The sequence below is a fragment of the Petromyzon marinus genome, chromosome 4, assembly GCF_048934315.1.
Source record: "Petromyzon marinus isolate PM22_M1 ecotype Great Lakes invasive population chromosome 4, UKy_Petmar_22M1.pri1.0, whole genome shotgun sequence".
Taxonomy (NCBI): domain Eukaryota; kingdom Metazoa; phylum Chordata; class Hyperoartia; order Petromyzontiformes; family Petromyzontidae; genus Petromyzon; species Petromyzon marinus.
The window spans coordinates 10,253,992-10,274,533 of NC_133670.1; the positions used below are offsets into that span (position 1 = coordinate 10,253,992).

General features: G+C 42.3%; 1 protein-coding gene across 3 annotated transcripts in view; it reads right to left on the bottom strand.

Moving 5' to 3' along the window:
- The window catches only part of LOC116938745 (diacylglycerol kinase beta), a 131,922-nt gene that overhangs the window by 21,706 nt on the left and 89,674 nt on the right, over positions 1-20,542 (bottom strand). For all 3 annotated transcript variants that reach the window (XM_032946320.2, XM_076056136.1, XM_076056133.1), the window contains exons 20-21: positions 15,345-15,435; positions 9,989-10,193 (exon numbers count right to left, since the gene is read on the bottom strand). In XM_032946320.2, coding sequence (XP_032802211.1) covers positions 9,989-10,193; positions 15,345-15,435 — 296 coding nt within the window. The remainder of the gene's footprint in view (positions 1-9,988; positions 10,194-15,344; positions 15,436-20,542) is intronic.

The window sequence follows — 20,542 nt, forward strand, 5'->3', positions numbered from 1 at the left end:
GTCGCACCCCAAGGTGTACAGGGAATGGCTCTGACTCCCGGCCAAGTAGTTTTACCCAGGCCCGCTCACCATCATGAAGGTCCTTAATGATCGTGAGCAGAGGGTCAGGGACTCCAAAAGCACGAAGAACAACCCAGAGCCCAGGCCTACTGATGGTATCATAGGCCTTGACCAGATCAATAAAGCAGAGATGTAGGTCTTGTTGGAATTCCCTACACCTCTGCTGTAGCAGACGGACAGAAAATATAGCATCTGTGCAGGACCGCCCTTTCCTGAAACCGCATTGGGGCTCCGCAAGCCTCTCCTCAGCGTGCCTGGCAAGGCGATGTTGAATAATCCTTGCCAGGACCTTTCCCGGCACACTGAGGAGTGAGATGCCCCTGTAGTTATTACAGTCTGTGCGGTCCCCCTTCTTAAAGAGGGGGACCACCAGGGCATCCTTCCAATCCTGCGGAACCCGTCCAGTGGTCCAGATTGTTGTTATGATGTCATATAGGGCAGTCTGTGCACAAACGCCACCCTCCCTCCACATTTCGCTTGGGAGATCGTCTCTACCCGGTGCTTTTCCTGATCTCAGACTCCGGATTGCCTTCAGTACTTCCTCAACAGATGGCACCTCAGCCAGCCACTCACAAGGGGTGACTTCTTCCAATATTTGAGGCACTACAACCTCAACAGGGTCATCCCCACTTTGTGCCACGATGTTTTCCTGGCTGAGGGATTTCCCCTCCCCCAGGACCTCACAGAAATGCTCAGCAAATCTGCAAACCTGTTCCTGGGGGTCGGAGATTGGATCACCGTTTTTTCCCCTAATGATGGTAATAGGTGTGGCGCTGCAGGTTACTTTTTTGATAGAGTTAAATAGATATTTGTGATCGCGGGCCACTGAGGCAGACTCCATCTCCTCAGCAACCCGCGACCACCACCCATCCTTGCAGCGCCTCACGGCTCTCCGAACCTCCGAGCGAAGGCTGCGGTAAGCCTCCTCATTCTCTGACGTGGGATTCTGTAGCCAATGACAGTCGGCCTGAAGTTTTTTCTCAACCATCCTGAACACCTCCTCTGTCAGCCAGGGTCTCTGGGGAGGTCTGGACCGCGTACCCAAAGCAGCCATTGCAGCTGCATGAGCCACAGTCATAAACCTCGCCCATTTACCCTCGACATCAGGAGGAGTGGGTGACGATGTCAACCCCAGCCGCAAGCGATGATGAAATTCTCGCTTGCAACTTTCATCAGATAACTGAGACCAGGCCACTTTAGATTGGAATGGAATCCTGGTTGTACACCCACCACCGGAGTGGAAGAATGGCAGGCGCATCTTACAGATGACTAGTCGATGGTCAGAGGGCAGATCAGCTCCACGGTAGGTCCTGGTGTCAAGGACATGGGCTCGCATCCGCTGGTCCGTCACTATGTAATCCAGCAGATGTTCTTGCTTGGACCTGGCATGCATCCATGATGTTGTGTGGATGCGCCGATGCCAGAACAGCGTGTTGGTAATTACAAGCCCATGGGCTGCACAAAATTTAGCAGCCTCCTACCGTTGTTATTGAGCTGATCTGGCCCATGGCCTCCAATCACTCCAGACCAGGTGCCAGCATCATGACCAACTCGGGCATTGAAGTCACCCAACAAGATGACTCTATCCCGAGGGGCCACTTTAGCCAGCACCTGTGACAGGAGGTCATAGAAGGCATCTGACTAGTCGGCTTTGCCTGCATCCCTCCACGGATGTTCGTCTTCGGTGGGGGCATAAGTAACCACGACCACCACTCCTCGCCTCCGGTTGATGGGAAGGCGAACCCAAAGTAGCCTGGGGCTTACAGCTTCCCACACCTCACCGCCACGCTCCCACGCCCCCTTCATTCTTTTGTTCAAAAGAAGATCTACACCCTGTTGTTTGGCGGTCTGCTGCCCCGAGTAGAGGACTGTCCACCCCTCATGGTGGCAGGAGCCAGAACCGGTCCACCGGACCTCCTGAATGCCACAGAGATCCAGGCGGTACCGGTCCAGCTCCCGACAGAGGAGTGGCAGCCTCTCCTCCGCAGTGAGCGTTCGAACATTCCACGTGACCATCTGTAGTGGCTTTTCGTTGTTTCTGGAGGAATCCCGAGGGTAGATATTCAATCTCCTGGCTTCGCCAATTGGGGTTTGGCCAGGAGACGTCATAGACGCCTGTCCCCCCGGGGCCTCCGGCACAAGCTTATTAGTTACATATTTCAGTCGTAGTTTAGTGGTAATTAATTGAAGGTGGAGGGGTTACCAGCCCCTTGCACCCGTCCAGAGCCCCCGTGTAGCCACTGTGGTGGACACAGACGCCATGAGGGGAGGAGCCAATCGGAATTGGCCCTCCCCTTACAGCACTGTCCACGACAGAGTTGCCCGTCCGGCACCGCGTGGAGGTAGGGGGTTGTTTTGGCAAATTTGCAGTTTGTTGCATGTTGGAAAGCACGCTAAACATTTTGAACAGACACAATCACAACTTTGCCTTTTATATATGGAGATAATATGTATATGCTTCATATATATCTTCCCAGCTTGAGTAATTGTGGTTGTTTAACAAGGTATCAAGAGACTGGCATTGATGGAGACAAGTAGGCTACTTATTCGTATGCTTCGGAAATATTTTCTATGCCCCTCATAGTCTGTCAATCTATCCATCCGTATAAGGACAGAAACTAGACATTTTAACAATAACTTCAAATCCCTTAAACCAATCTCAATTCAACTGAACAATACCAATGCGTATATATATTTGAGGCACACTGGGAAACAAAACACTTTCAAAAAAGCAGCTTTTTCTATTTATAAGATGTTAACAGTGTGCTGCTTATCAGTGGAATGAGCATGTGTACCTCAGAATGTGCAGAGAGGTGTGAACGCGTGTAATTGAGTGCACGTTCCACTACTCAAATAGATTTGCCACTGAATGTGTTCCCCCCCCCCCCCCACTCATGAGATCACGGGAACTGGAAGAGAATTCTGTGTAATTGGTGTTAATTTATGGTATAAAAAATGTGCCATCCTCAGTAAAGCACTCTCTGACACTAAACACAATTCTCAGCAGCCAACTCATTATCAATATTCACAAGGTAAGTGCCACTCCATAATCATTAAAACAATTCCACTATCGTCCCTTAATAATGCATAAGCAATCACTCATGATTAAAATCATGAATATTCAACTCGGACGTAATTGATCGTGGGATATATGTGCATGCAACACGATGCATACACTTGAATTACACATCACACACACCAGCTTGTCACAAAGGGTTACTGGTTTTTGTCAAATGAGCACCATTCTGTAAAATGAATGCCGGTATGAAATGTTTGGTGAGTCATGATGTATTTGAAAGGTATGGATTACAAATAAAATAAAATGACAAAAAAATAATGAAACGTTCAGTAATATAATCTATTGGTGCAGCTAAGAACTTAGTTTTTTTCATTTCTTATATTTCATCGTATATTGCAGCGCATATGTGAAAATATCCTCTGATGTGTGTGAGTAGGAAAGAATTGTTTTGATCAACTTTAAAATAAAGCTCAAGGGACTTCATTGGCAGTGGTGTATAAACATTGAATAAATACACTCCACAACTGTCATGGTTAATTGTGGGACACAGCTGAAAATATGTATTATTATTAAGTACACGTGACAATGTTAATGATGATTATGATGGGGGTTGCTGGCAGTGTGTTTCTCAGCCTGTGTTTATTTTTTCATGAGTACTTTATTACATTTAGAAATCATATTGCTTCAGACACTCACGTGTCGTGCGCTCCATACCAAAGAGTCAACACGCTAAGATGTTTCAATGCGAGAGTGGTAAATGTATCTTCATAACATGACAACCACATTGTAAATAAATTAAGTATTTCATTCAGACATGGCACAGGGCTATCAAAGCAACAATTGCTCATTGAATCATAGGCGTGCTGATGCAAAGGCGTGCGGGAGCCACTCCCCTCTGTGTGACAGAGGGGAGTGGTAGTGCCTCTACGCTACGAAGCCCGCCATCTGAGTTTGAGCCACACCTCACAGCTAGCACCCGTGAAGATGGTCTGAACCGGTCCTGGGCCTCCCCTAGGTAAACTCAGGCTCAAATGAGTACCTGGAGTGTTGTGTGAACATCGCCAACTAGGGATACAAAGGCGGCCGGGCGTGGCGTTTGCCACCCACCCCCTTCCGTGCCATGCTGGTCTTCATCAGTAATCACTAACAGCACCTGTCCTAAAAGTCTGTGAAGGCTATATGGGGGTATGTTTGTCTTTGATAGATCAAAAACTCAGAGGAAGACAAATGTTATGCCAACACGGTAAGAGTGCACAACATGCCTCTTTTTCATGAGGATTCCTTTGGAAATGCAGCTGCAGGCAATTTATTATGAATGAGTGCTAATACTTTTTCAGGTGACACACAGTCATGACCTGCAAGGGCTGCAACAGGTTAGTTTTTATTTTCAATGCATACTTTAATGGCAGACTTCCTCTTTAATGAGTCCCTCTCAGGATAATGCCGTTATATAATTGGGAGTTGGTTGCTCATTTGCTTGCTGAACTGCCGCCTGTGTGCTGTATGATCTGGGTCTAATTTAATTTGTGACAATTATTTCAATTACCATGCTCTACTAAGCTTCAAAGCACAAATTAATAATGAGAAGAAATGCACTGCAATAGAGCACTAGTGCTCAATTGAAAGAGGAATACTTGTTCATTGTTTTGCCAGATTTTCTCACACATTTCACACCGGCAATGCTGGGAATACTTGTATAAGTCTTCTTGGCACTGCAATTCAACTGCAAATGGTCGTGCATAAGTGTTTTGTCTTTCAGGTAATCCGCTGTGGACTTAATTAACAGTGCAATATTAACTGTTTTTGTTTGCAATTTAAATAATACGATGGTATTTAAGACATACATTGGGGGTTTTTTTCTCGTCCCAAGAGAGATTCCTCAGGGAAGGCGATGTCTCTTTGCAGTTCTCACCACGTAAACACGTGCCGGCATTCCTGATTCCTATCTCTGTGTGCCTAATCAAGCATGTGCAGTGAACCTATCATGCACACGCTCACCAATGTGCGTGCAATTCGATGATTCTGCATTCCTCTGCATTACAAACAATGTTCCTTCTGGATATGATTTATGATGCCACCTTTTTCCATTCAAAACCAGTGAAAATAAATGAACAGCAAACGTCATTTGCCTCTTTCCCAATCGACACAACTATATCATCCACGTTAGAATGGACAAACGTAAGATGAAAAACAGTGCTCGACAAGAAAATGTGATTTATTGTAGTTCGTTACATGTGCTTGTTTATTCGTGCTGGTTCTGATGTGCTTGTGATAATGTGCTTCAACAGATGTGCTTGTTACGGCATTGTAGCATATCTTTTTGTGCCTGTGTATAAGGAGAGTGTATTGCCATGTGTGTAGAGGGCAATCTGCCCAGTGATGAGTATGGACATCGAGGATGACATCAACTACTTGGAATAAATGCAAGTTCCAGCTCAGCGCCTGCCGTGTTTTCATGACCACAGGGAAACGTGCCATCCTCCCTGGCAAACCAGGCTGAGAGACAAAACACCAGTGGGCTTATTTTATCTGGGCAAAGCTCATAACCAGTCATGACATCGTGGGATCAATGTGGAAACAGGATGCGCAGCCAACAGTAAACTCTGCTTGTTTCAACTTCGCAGCCGGTTTCGAATGCCAGCTCAGAACAGCAACAACTTTCATCGACCTCTCTTCAGCTTACGATATCATATGGCAGAAAGGACTCCTGCTGAAGCTTGCGAAAGCCATGCCTTGCCGCCCGATAATAGACTAATCACCGAAATGCTGAGCAACCGATGGTTTACCGTCCACCTTGGTGAAGCTGCCAGCAGCCCACGAAGATTGAACAATGGACTCCCGCAGGGATCAGTTCTGGCACCAGCGCTGTTCAATCTCTATACTAGCGACATTCCAGCAACATCTTGCCGTAAGTTCACATATGCGGATGATATCGCACTCGCAACCCAAACAAAAATGGAGGACACTGAGGCAGTCCTCGAAAAAGATCTGAAGACTCTGGAAGAATACTTCCAAGGATTAGCGCCTTAAGCCAAAGCCATCGAAGAGCGTTGTCTCCGCCTTCCACCTGAACAACAGACAAGCTTCGAAAACGTTGAATGTTAACTTTTGCGGGGTGAAGCTAAGGCATGGTGATGAACACCCTCGGTATCTAGGAGTTACCCTGGATCAGACGCTTAACTACCATCACCACCTCAAACAAACTAAAGGTAAAACGAAAGCACGAGTGAATATTATTCAGAAACGTGTAGGAATAACCTGGGGAAGCGATGCCAGCACGTTGAAGATATCGACGCAGGCCCTTGTTCACTCCATGCCGAAATAAACAACGCGCTTCGTATCATCAGCGGTCCCCTAAAGTCTACTCCACTCCTGTGGCTTCCTGTGCTGGCGAATATCGCTCCGGCAAAACATCCGACGCGATGATGCGACGACAACATTTCATCAAGATCTAAGGGAACCCCCGCGCCCAAGGCTAAAATCCAGGAAACCGTTCTGGATACGCGCCTCCACTTGAGCAGCCGAAAATAAAGACGCCGCCATTCCGTGGTCTGAATCATGGGCGGCTATGGACGTGGCAAACAAAAACATCATTCACGATCCGACGGTGGAAGTACCGGGATTCTCTCTTCCACAACAACTACGGAGCACGCTGAACCACGCTCGAACACGACACGGCAGATGCGCGTACACATTGCATAAATGGAAGATCAAAGAATCGCCCAACTGCGTCTGTGGAGAGAAGCCCAAACCATCAAGCACATCACCGATGAACGCTCCATCCATGCACATCCTGGCGGTATCACTGAAATCCACACTGCGTCAACCACATCATTGGACTGGATGGGGAACCTTTGCATTCATTTATGATGATCATGTAGAAAAAATAAAAACTGTTGCTTTTCACAATGCCATACGAAAGAAGAATTACAAAATAAGAGATTATAGCTTGGGTTCGTATCGTCATCCAAGACTCCATTAATTGTATGTTTAAAAACACTTTACATTTTTAAAACAACTTCCCATAAGAGAGGAAGAGAGTGAATGATGAAGCCTTGTGGCTCATGACGTAGAAGGAACTTGGGTCTGCTATGTGGTGCTGATCCTGGGTTGTTCCTTGCCAACCAATCTCTGTTGCCAGTGATCATGGAAATGTGACGTGTAGAACAAAGGTGCGTAGAGGTTGCTAACATAGTCCAGGAGGGTTTGAGTGAGTCACCAATACAATATCTAATTTCCACTCTATATGTATATATGTACACGTATGCATGCTCGGTCAAACAGACTGGTGATTTTTTGGTTATACCGTACATGTAAAGCACTTATTAAACATGAATTGGCCAGACATTAAAATGAATGACTCAACTGAAAAGGGTTTGAGTCTTTCCTGCATAATATAACATCTTTATGAACGTACAATATTTTTTTTACAGTTAAAACATTACATGAACCTCAGCAACCTTTTGTCAATTCACTGCTGGACAGTGTGAGTTTGTGAAAGGAGGATGGGGAGGAGGATGGGGGGGAGGGCCCAGGACAAATTCAGATACAACGCTCGTCACTGATGTACAGTGAGGAAAAAAAGTATTTGATCTCCTGCTGATTTTGTATGTTTGCCCACTGACAAAGAAATGATCAGTCTATAATTTGAATGGTAGGTTTATTTGAACAGTGAGAGACAGAATAACAACAACAAAATCCAGAAAAATGCATGTCAAAAATGTTATAAATTGATTTGCATTTTAATGAGGGAAATAAGTATTTGACCCCTCTGCAAAACATGACTTAGTACTTGGTGGCAAAACCCTTGTTGGCAATCACAGAGGTCAGACGTTTTTTTGTAGTTGGCTACCAGGTTTGCACACATCTCAGGAGGGATTTTGTCCCACTCCTCTTTGCAGATCTTCTCCAAGTCATTAAGGTTTCGAGGCTGACGTTTGGCAACTCGAACCTTCAGCTCCCTCCATAGATTTTCTATGGGATTAAGGTCTGGAGACTGGCTAGGCCACTCCAGGACCTTAATGTGCTTCTTCTTGAGCCACTCCTTTGTTGCCTTGGCCGTGTGTTTTGGGTCATTGTCATGCTGGAATACCCATCCACAACCCATTTTCAATGCCCTGGCTGAGGGAAGGAGGTTCTCACCCAAGATTTGACGGTACATGGCCTCGTCCATCGTCCCTTTGATGCGGTGAAGTTGTCCTGTCCCCTTAGCAGAAAAACACCCCCAAAGCATAATGTTTCCACCTCCATGTTTGACGGTGGGGATGGTGTTCTTGGGGTCATAGGCAGCATTCCCCCTCCTCCAAACACGGCGAGTTGAGTTGATGCCAAAGAGCTCCATTTTGGTCTCATCTGACCACAACACTTTCACTCAGTTGTCCTCTGAATCATTCAGATGTTCATTGGCAAACTTTAGATGGGCATGTATATGTGCCTTGCGGGCGCTGCAGGATTTCAGTCCTTCACGGCATAGTGTGTTACCAATTGTTTTCTTGGTGACTATGGTCCCAGATGCCTTGAGATCATTGACAAGATCCTCCCGTGTAGTTCTGGGCTGATTCCTCACCGTTCTCATGATCATTGCAACTACACGAGGTGAGATCTTGCATGGAGCCCCAGGCCGAGGGAGATTGACAGTTCTTTTGTCTTTCTTCCATTTGCAAATAATCGCACCAACTGTTGTCACCTTCTCACCAAGCTGCTTGGCAATGGTCTTGTAGCCCATTCCAGCCTTGTGTAGGTCTTCAATCTTGTCCCTGACATCCTTGGAGAGCTCTTTGGTCTTGGCCATGGTGGAGAGTTTGGAATCTGATTGATTGATTGCTTCTGTGGACAGGTGCCTTTTATACAGGTAACAAGTTGAGATTAGGAGCACTCCCTTTAAGAGTGTGCTCCTAATCTCAGCTCGTTACCTGTATAAAAGAACACCCGGGAGCCAGAAATCTTTCTGATTGAGAGGGGGTCAAATACTTATTTCCCTCATTAAAATGCCAATCAATTTATAACATTTTTGACATGCGTTTTTCTGGATTTTGTTGTTGTTACTCTGTCTCTCACTGTTCAAATAAACCTGCCATTAACATTATAGACTGATCATTACTTTGTCAGTGGGCAAACGTACAAAATCAGCAGGGGATCAAATACTATTTTCCCCTCACTGTAAGCCGTCATGAGGAATCAAGCTCATGTCACTGGGTTTATAGCAAAGTGTGCAAACCACTGCGCCACCACTCCCCCCCAATATGTTCAGGGATGCGTTCAGTTTCAATCCGTGTTTGTGTGTTTTTGGTGTACAGTGTGTGTGTGCTAGTTCGTTCAGGTGGTGAATGCAACACACCTCAAACAACTGCTCGTGTGCTTTCACAGGGTCAACATTTTCAATTTTTCACAATCAACAGTTGTGCGCAACACATCATGACCTTATTTACATATAAATGAGGAATATTGGTAAACATGGGGAATGGATCATTCGCGAGTGCAAGGAATGGAGCATGAGCCCCCCTGAGGCAGTGTTCATGTGCTCACACAAACACACTTGGACAATCACATATGTGATACGTGTGTGATCATGCGTGCTGGTGGACGAACGCTGATGTGTGTGGGGAGTGGTAGCGTAGTGGTTAGCATACTGCAATACGAACCCGGCAACCCAAGTAACAATAATTATAATAATCTGAACTGGTTCTGGGCCTCTCCTAGATCAACTCAGCCTCTCAAAATGAGTACCTAGCACAGTGTGCAAACATTGCCACTAGGGAGACAAAGGCAGCCGGGCATGGTGCTGGCCATCCACCCCCTCATGTGCCATGCCGGCCTTCATAGGTGCTTGCGAACACCACTTGACCCAAAAGTCTGTTTTGCCTATACGGGGGATCTTTGTCTTGAGTGCACGCGGGTGATTGCAATAACCTTGCTGGCAGAACTTGAGCTCCCGCTGGTCGGCAATGGTGGCTTGAACCTTCTCTCGGCCACTCCTCCGCATGCTGCTGCGTCGGCTGACCCGCCGAGTGTTGGTCTCACCCCAGAGGTTGGAGCCGCCGTGCATGCTCGGAATGTTGAGCACCGTGATGCCCTCCAGGGAACTGTTGGCCAGATCCAGCTGCACGCCGTCGCACTGGCACAAGGGGAAAGGGGATGTGTGGCGTACAAATCCTTGGTCAGCGCTCCAGTCCAGTGTTCTTCACTAATTTTCAGAGGGGGGGGCACTTTCGCAGATAGTGTGAGGACCGTCACACAATTGAAACCATTTTACGGCATTATGGACGTTTTTTTCTTCACATTTGTGTATTTTCGGGAGCCGCACATCAGGGGTCTCACTAAAGGCCACCAGGGTCCGCCAGTGGCCCGCAGGCCTTGCAATGAAGAACACCACTCTAGTCGCATCTGAACGGGAATCACACCATTTAAATAGTAGGTGAGCGTGCAAAGCCAAAAGGCGCATGTCGGGCAACAAATAAATGTTTCCCTGCAAAAAAAAAAAGAATTTTCCACACCAATCAAGCCTTTAAATCCATTTATTTTCCTTTGAAAACTCGTGATTGCTCCACTATAATTGCCGTAAACAAGGACAGCCCGAGTAAATTAATTATTTGCATATGAGCACAGTGGCAGTTGCATTTTATTTCAGTCTATAATGTAAATGTTTGTATCATGGCGCAATGATATCTGCTGCACAATATCCGCTTTCCTCCATGCTGTCACCACTTCAGCCCCGTTAAGTACCAAGCTGAGTATTTATATTTAAAAAAAAGGATGTTCATTGAAATGAATAGAATCAGCTGGGAATAAAATATCTCTCTTTAGTGTCCCCATTTTTCTGGAATGTTAATATGGTTTTAAGAAACAAAATCCTCTTTACAGGCTTTTTCCAATTCAGTTGATCAACAATCCAAAGCTGAAAATAGTTTTTTTCCCCTTCTATCTGGCCACAAAACAGGTGTTAAGTTGTTAAAACACCAAACTGAAACCTTTTACAAGGAATCATGTCTGCATTAACCACAATACTTGTGGTCAAAATGCAAAAAAAAACATACTCTGATAAGATATGCATTGTCCTTGAACCTGATTGGGCCACACCAGAGACAGCTTTCTTTTGAGCCTCGTCTCAATCCAAAGCTGTTTTCGTGTTTGCACTCGTGTTTAATGATGTAACATGTCAATTAAACGTTTGTTTGTGAGCTATATTCATAGATGTGGCTTCAGAAATGCTATTTTTTTCATAGACAAGGCTATCCTTTTCTAAACACACCGTGGTTTTACATTAACATTTTACATATAGGATTCACTGTTTATCAGGAAAATTTTCTTGCTGTGGTTTTCACACCTGACGATGATTGCTTGTGTTGCAGTCGAAACGTCGTGAGAATTTTATTGTTTTATATTTTTATTATTTTATTGTTTCCCTTCTACGTGACTTTACCGAAAGAACCAAGAATATGAATCCCTGCAGTCACGAAAGCTTCAAATCAAAATTTAAAGCAACACTCTTTCGATCGTATACTTTAGCGGAGTGCCCTTCACATGGTGCATCGGCAAGGTCAAGCAAATAACAAAGCGTTCCTGAATTAGCTTTGGTGATAATCGCCCTAAAGGAAGTGGTGCCATCATGGGTACAGGCCCGTTTTTTTGAGTAGATGGTTCTGCAACACAGCAAGTGGCATGTGTACACAGACTAATGCTGGTTGAACCAGTGCTTCCTGGCTTACACTATCGCAACGTGGTTATGGCACTTTAGCGGGCATGTTAAAAGAAAAAAAAACACATTGTGGACACAAATGTAATATACTGCCTTCCATTATTGTACTGCATTATGTAAGTGTGCCCGATTTTATGGCTTACATATCTAAACACATTTGGTCCTCCGCAGATAAAACGCGTAAGAATATAGTTTGTCCTCACCCTGTGACCTTGCCATCAATCACGTGGTACTTAAACTAATGCACAATGGCCAGGATTGCTTGTTGCTACCCGTCAGCATGCCTTGAAATCGTTACTCTTTTGCTAACAATGCCATAGAACATGGTTATGCACTGCAGTAAATTTAAATGTACCTGCCTTCCTCTGGATACATAACATTACGCATTAACCTGGTTTACCAAGGCTTCAGTTCCCCTTTGAAAACGGTTATGTACAAAATCCCATTGGTGAATTGCAAAATGTATGACAAGATGTCAGGTAACACCTTCAACCTTCAACAAGGACGGTACCCACGTGACATTTTAAATCGTTCTCGATCCACCAAAAAATACAACACAACATTTTATTACGTTTAAATCTCTGAGATCAAAGACACTCTGTAGGTATAATAGTCTGCTATTATATTGTTAAAGATAATATATTCACCGTTCACAGCTTTCTCCTAGAATTTAAGCGACAAACATACCCAAACTTATTCTTGGTTCTTTCGGTAAAGTCACGTAGAAGGGAAACAATAAAATAATAAGAATATGAATCCCTGCAGTCACGAAAGCTTTAAATCAAAATTTATACCCAAACTTGTAAAAAAAAAGTTTTTATAAAGGATAGTGTTTACCCGGATGTTCATTCAACTCGTTAAATGTTGGCAGTCAACCATACTTTTTTTTGGTCCTGGCTTGTGTTCTGTCATTTTTAAAAATACAGTAATATTCAGTCAGCAGCAGCAGCCTTCCAGCTGTGTGCCCGGGCATGCTTTTCGTATCTGCTGCTCTCTCTCTACGCGCTCATTATTCTTACGAAGGAATGCAGAAATAGGCGAGAGTCAGCCAGGCCTAGAAGCCTTTGATCTTACATCCAGCTGTGGCAATTTTTCAACCTTAAAAGTTTAATTTAAGAAACTAAATGACTAAAAGTGACAGGGTGGCTGGATGTCTTGGGGGCCAATGTTCATTTGAGGGAATGGGGCCAATAACTACGTGATCTTGCGTTTGAGGGCCCTGGGATGGAGAATGAAAAAGCCCTTTCCACTTTACTGGGCTCTTCCCATGCACTTGGTGTGATGGTAACAGCATTGTTACATCTTTACTTTACATTGCTTAGATTATATGTAAGTTGCAAAAATTGGATGTGTTGGTGTTCACACTTAAATTTGGTTGCACTCAAGCTCCGAAAAGACAAGCAAGCGTACTTAGCCAAAGAGATTAAGTTAATGCGGCAATGGCTGAAAGCGCCATCTCAGTTGAGCTGCGGTGAAGGAGTTTCTTTAGCCACAACGAAGGTGGAGGCAGGTTATGTCTTCATCACAAGTTCTACTTGCTCAATAGCCGTGCTTCTCTTACTGTCATCGACAACTAGTATAAGCAATATTTCTCTTGCATATGACTCTAAATGTCACCCCTACCTCTCTGTCACCCATACATCGAAACCCCATGAAAAAAACCCCACGTATTTACAAAATAATTAAATTTTTTACCATCGATTTTACCGACACACACACATTGACTTCATATGCATTTAGAGAATGGAAAAATCATTGTGATCAAAAAGGACGAGTAAAACGCAAGCTCATCTGCAGAGCTACCCTTCACTTTTTATATTAAGTGTGATATTACATGGCTCTCCTGCAGAGTTGCTTAACACTGTACCGCATGCATACATACACTGCTGGAGGGAGAAAAACGCATGTGCAGCCAATCGATTAATCTCATGAAGATTCTTATTAAGTGCCTTGCGTTGGATTATTTCCCCATTTACTTTAATGAATTGATAACGGGAAATATTGACCTTAATTATTTAGACCCCTATCCATAAGGACATTCATGACAGTCACATTCATGGTATTTTTAGACCCAGTTTTTATTTGTGAATTTAAGCAAAGCAGTCAATTGCTCCGTGTTCGAGAAGGCATGGAGGAGGAGGAGCCACCCAGGTCATTGGCATGGCCCACTGCTGTATGCATGTATGTTGACGTATGTATGTCGAACATCTTTCGCACTATACGTAGCCAACCTTGCTAATCGGAGGTGCAGGGGAAGGACAACAAACTAAACACGAAAAGCAGTTCTAAATAAATGAGTTTTCAATGTGATGTGCACCTGAGTCACAAGAGAAAACTGTTTCTTCAATTGGCCAGACAAAGTGTTTGCCATTTTCACGCTAAATCTAAGTCCTTAATATGAGAAAATGTGTCTTGTGTTGCATGTATAATGCTTCAGTTATACGGAATAATATTGTGTTTGCACTTCACTTTTTTATTGCACCATCTCAGTCCGATTATATTTCACAAATCGAATATCTATTTGGCCATCCGAACTAAATGTTTTAAAAGCTACTCACGTAGAAAACCAATCGTAATTACCCCAATTATATTGCATTTAAATTGAATTACAGGATTACATTTTATGACTTATATTCATCGTTATTCGCCTTTTTGCATAATCTGTAGTTTTATTTTGTTTAAAATTTGTATTTAAATTATGTTTTATTACTCTATTAGTTTAACATAACCTACAAACTTGCATATTGTTTTGTTCATTCCAAACCACTTTTATGCTGCAAAACATGTGGTTCGCGGTACTCAATTTGCTTTGAAGCTTTTCCTTGAAATACGACTTGTCTCAACGAGCTCACACATGATTATAAAGTGAACCTAATTGCTGGCCTGAAAAAATAGGCATATTTTATACATATTCTTGGTTCTCTCGGTAAAGTCACGTAGAAGGGAAACAATAAAATAATACAAATATAAAACAATAAAATCCTCACGACGTTTCGACTGCAACACAAGCAATCATCAGGTGTGAAAACCACAACAAGAAAATTTGAAAACAAGCAGTGATGATGACTGCTTGTGTTGCAGTCGAAACGTCGTGAGAATTTTATTGTTTTATATATATGTTATTGTTTTATTGTTTCCCTTCAACGTGACTTTACCGAAAGAACCAAGAATATAAATTACTATTATAAAAAAAAACACTCATTAATTGGTTTAAAAAAAAAATATTCATACATAGAAGACTGCAGAGCTTGGACAATTGTTGGCACCGGCTCACCACTTGCCTGGCTGCCTTCCTGCTTGTCTGTGTTTCCTCAGCAATTGCAATTTGCATGACCGACACAATATAATGCAATTTCCATGAACGACACTATGTAAACTAACCAGTCTGTCTACGCACAGGCAGGATATTGTTGTAGAGCTTAGCGCCTTACACGGAGCAATGGCAAACACCGATCTCAATTGCGTCTCTCCTATGCAGTAGGACTGCGTGCAATCCTCATGTCACGCATGACTGGCGTGTGTTCGTTTTCATCCAACGTATGACGACGATGTCACAAATCCCATTCTCACCTCCACCTCCATGAACTCGTAGAGCTTCTTGCAGGTAGCAAACAGCGTCTCTGATGTCCCAAATTCAAAGTACCACAGCTTGTTCTTCATCCTGTATTCCGGAATAAAATGTGCAAATCATGCAAATTATTGTAAATCAATGTTACTGAAAAGCTAAACGTATGCTTTATACACAGATGTAACAACTCCATTTGTACGGCACATTGTTTTGTATAGCGTCTTCAGATGCAGTTTGCCATCCCTAAGACATCTCCAAATTGTAGTGTAATGTATTAATTGGACTGATATCGTTTAATTCAATACTATTGTTTCGGACAACGCACACTCACTAATTACCATGGGATGAGGCTCTATTGAAGCTTCTTGTTTTGCTGTACGTTTTTTTGTTTTACCATTTTTTGTAAACCTAACCCTAACAAAGCACAACATACATCAGCCATCAGTATAACACGGGTCAGTTAGGCACTGGCACATCATTACAGATATGCCTTGTAGACGTTTATAATATGTATAAAGAAGCATGTAAATCATATTATCATCAATATAATACGAAGTTTACACATCATCCATTAATGCATGCCGACCTAATGTATGCCTAAATTCAATGTTGCATCGGTATTTTTACATGCACTAAGTGTGTCTGTATTTGTCTGAATACATATCCTTTCAAAACTGTTATTTCGAAATGACTCTTTAAAAAGTACCTTGTCATGGTACAACACAAGGTATCCCTCAATATATTACTGGATAGTGTATTATACAATGTCATGGTCATCAAGATTATCAACAGCCATGGTCATCAAGATTATCAACAGCCATGATCAATCCATCGATCCACTGCTGGTTGAAGGTTTCCCCACATCTTTGCCATCTCTAAGAAATATGGTCAAAAACGGTCATGGTTTTTTTTTGAGGAACTGCAGGAGACAGCACAGCACTTATAACAAGTTTAACACACTTCCTTTGGCATTACAGTTCCATAAAACATACTTAACAGAGGCGATAATTGTGTACATAAATGTACCAAGACCCAGAATTTTATTGAGTGGAATATGAGTTGGCTGATCTTATATTAAGCCTAACACGGTCAGTCAGCACTAACTCGTGGCTTGAAAAGTACAGAAACTGCTTTGGAAGGTGTGAGTCATTACTGTTTTTTGTATAAATGGACTCAGCAGCGTGCTCCTTGATGTGTGAGCACTTAGCATCGGGGACTGTGAATGCATCATAAATGGAATAAAGCCAAGCCTGACAACATGGGCTCAATGTAAACAAAATCTCTCCATTCGATTTTGACATAAGCAGATTTAACCACTCTGCAACAAAGAAAATAGACTAAATATTGAGTGGGGTGTCAGTGCGATATGCATCATATAATTTACTCGAATGTTCTAAACATGTAAAGTAAGAAGATTCAACTGGAACAGCTCTGTAAAACATCTTTAGAGGCTGAATTATAAATTTAACTATTATTTTGATTTAAAGCTTTCGTGACTGCAGGGATTCATATTCTTGGTTCTTTCGGTAAAGTCGAGAAGAAAGGAAACAATAAAATAATAAAAATATATTTTAAAAAGATACTTAAAAATATATATTTATTATTTTATTATGTATTTAATATATATTCTTAAAATATATTTTTATTATTTTATTGTTTCCCTTCTACGTAACTATACCAAAAAATGTATTTTTATTATTTTATTGTTTCCCTTCTACGTGACTTTACCGAAAGAACCAAGAATATGTAACTATTATTGTTCGCAGAATTAATTTTACTGGATTAGAGAATACACCTAGATGAATGCCATCATTCAAACTGTTAAGAAAAGTTAGCGCGCTCGGGCATGATATGTCACTCGAAGAGACGATGGCCAAAGAACAATGATGGAGTGGCAGACATGGAAGAAACCACTTTGAAGAGGACATCCAATGGGGGAGACAGAGCAATGAAATCAGCTCGTGGGCAGGTGCTCGGTGGATTCACTTTGTTATACACGATCCCAGGGTTGTGAGAGATGACGGAAGCCTGGGGAGGCCTGCATCCCGCAGTGGACTGACCTTGGATCATGATCTTGAATTTGAATTGTTCAGGAAAACCTCACTGAGCCCAAAGACTCTTCTTTTCAGGAGGGCTATGTTTGGGATGCTTGGCAAATACAATATTTTTTGTTGCATGTGGGAGGAAATCAGAGTACCAAGAGAAACTCCACTGGCAGGCGGTGCTATCATTCACACACGCACCGAAATATATAAACAAGCTCTGCGGACAACAGTGAGGGCAACAACCTAATTGTCTGCACCAGACAGCCATGTAAATGTATGGAAATAGTTCACAATGGTGCTTTGAAGAACCCTCACTGCCTTACAGTTTTATTAATTAGCTCACATTTTACCAATGTGGATACTTTGCTTAGCAACTGTGATATAAAACAACCCCTTGTGCCCAGATTACCAAGGAGAGGATCGTGGAATCCACAGCTGCTTAGGTCACAGAGGCACTAATGTGGAAGTATATATTCTGTTCACACGAGCTGTTCTTCATAAGTCGTATTGTCTCTTTGCTCAAACGAGTGTTCAGTGGCGCTAATCTATATCAGTCACCCTGAGCCAATGGTGGAAGTTTCACATTATCCATGGCATGAAGCAGAGCCTTAATAAGTGTCCATACTTATAAATGTTCATCAGCGTAATGTGATTTTTTTTGGACTCTTTTGTTGAGATGTAATAGCCACATGAACGTTTACCACTTCTATTCATGACAGTGCGATTATTGCATGCTAACCACATTATTATATGACTGCTGTACGTCTTAAGTAACGTGCTGGTATAAGAATTTTTAAAGAAAGATAGCCGCGAGATGCTTGTGAAGGCCCTATTGGCCTACAAATGTCAAAACAACGTGTTCTCTCATCACAGCAATTAGGGACGAGTCACTCTATTTACATGTCCCATGCCCCACACCAACACAAACCCAGCAAAGCCTTACCTTGATTTAAATAAATATTCTCACATTCAGAATGAGCATTGAAGAACTCTGGGGCTCACTTTCTCTTTTTGTTATATAATGTACACATCTCTTCTAATGCCAACATACCACCTCAAACATTAAAAGCACAATGTATTTCTATTGGCTTGCTACGTGACACTTTGAAAACATGCAGGTATATAAGGCCAACATATACCCCTGCTGCCTGTTTAATTTAGGTCTCTAACACAACTTTGAATGCAGTTTTAAATAAACATTGATGAGCTTCTTAAGATAAAAAAAACAATCAGAAAAATGTAATTACAGTAACAGATATGAAAAGGAAGTGAATATTTCAATGCTGAAATGTACATATCAGTTTAAAAAATGTAAAGCACTTCTAATATGTTATTCGAGGTCGTGTTAGTCAATTCACACCTATTGTAACACACCAGCTTAATACCACGTAAATGTCGTGGTGGATTTATTTATTTTCACATTGCTCACTACGATAGGGAATTTAATCGTCTGAAATGGAAGCTTCTTCACCAGAGGGAAAACCGATGTGAAACATCAGACTGGCACTATCAGGGAACTGTAGGATTCTTTGTTCTATTTTGAGAAGCATTGGTGGAAAGGAGCACACTTAGTAAACCGATTCTCTCTCACTCTTGATGGACCTACAGGCCTAGAGCAACACATCATTTTTTAAAATACAGAATATATTTTCTACACTTTGTGAACTGAACACTCTGCTTGCTTATGCTAATTGGGAATGTTTTTATACGTTATAGGTTGATGCATCTTCATAATTCGGCAAATATACTACATTATGCTTTATTTATCAAAGGTTGAATTGAGATATTAGTCAATAATTGTGTTTTTTTTCTTTATTTTTCCTGAAAGATACATCACAATAAATTACCATGAGTACATTTTAAAATGTGTCATTTGTATCCATTTTTTGAGGTCCTCATGAAAATATCCCAGCAGTAATTCATTATTAATGTGAAACTTGCACTACCATGGCATATTTGCAGCCATGTGCGTCTGTCTGCCATCCATCATACAGTTATGAGGTGTGCATGAAATAAACAATTTGTGGTCACTGGTGGATTTTTAATCGTTTTTTTAGGAGTTCACCAGCTGGAGAACACCTTAAAATATCCCTGGCAGGCAGAGGGTCATGGAGTTGCAAGACTATGCATTTACAACTAGATATTTCAGCTTTCATGAGACACTTTAATATTTTAACTTGGAGAACCTCTGGCGTGCATAAATATCACCAAGTTAATTTAAAATTCTTTATCTTCTATATTAGAAGTTACAAAAGCCTGTAACTGTTGTGCACTTTTTTTTTATTGAGTCCACGAAAGTTATTGGGAGGGTAAACTGATACACAGTAAGAACATCGATGAAATAGAAAACTGTAACTTTTCAAGCTGACCATGTTTGTTCAACCCTATATCTTAACAGGTATTAGAGAACAACAATATGGGGCAGTCTGCTAATGGGAAATACAAATACATTTCATGAGAGCTTATCAGCATTCCAGCTATCAACTGCTACAAACACCCAAAGTGTTGTAGATGAGAGTATGACAGCTTAGCCATGGGGGGTGGGGGGGACAAACAGCGTACACTTAGCTTCAGAGGTTACGTTGGTTTGATTACTCTCACTGGCTCTCCCAGTAATGCCTTACAGGTGCATTATGATCCAACAGTTGTGCTTAGGTCGCGTTCCGTTCTCTCTCGTCTGTGCTACAGTGCGTGTTAAAATAAAGGGTCCTGTGGCATTTAAGATGCCATTATTTACCAGTTTCATGACTAGATTCTCTTTTAAAATATATCCCCCAAAATATAATGTAGGTGCAATATTTGTTTGTATATATGTCTGATTTTGTAACCGGTGTGAACTTAAAAAAAATAATGTACACAGCATTTAAGCAAAGTATAAATATCTGTACTCTTTGGTTCTTTCAGTAAAGCCACGTAGGAATAAAATAAATAAATAATAGAATACGACGTTTCGATTGCAACACAAGCAACCGTCATCAGGTAGAACTAAATTTGAGAGAGCAACAAAACACAGACACGGAGACACACAGACACACAAGCAGAGAGAGACAACACAGACAAACAGAGAGAGAGACAACATAGACACACAGAGACCCAATGCCTCTGTGTCGAGGCCTTAAATAGAGAGGGGGGGGGGGGGTTGGGCAGAGAGGTGG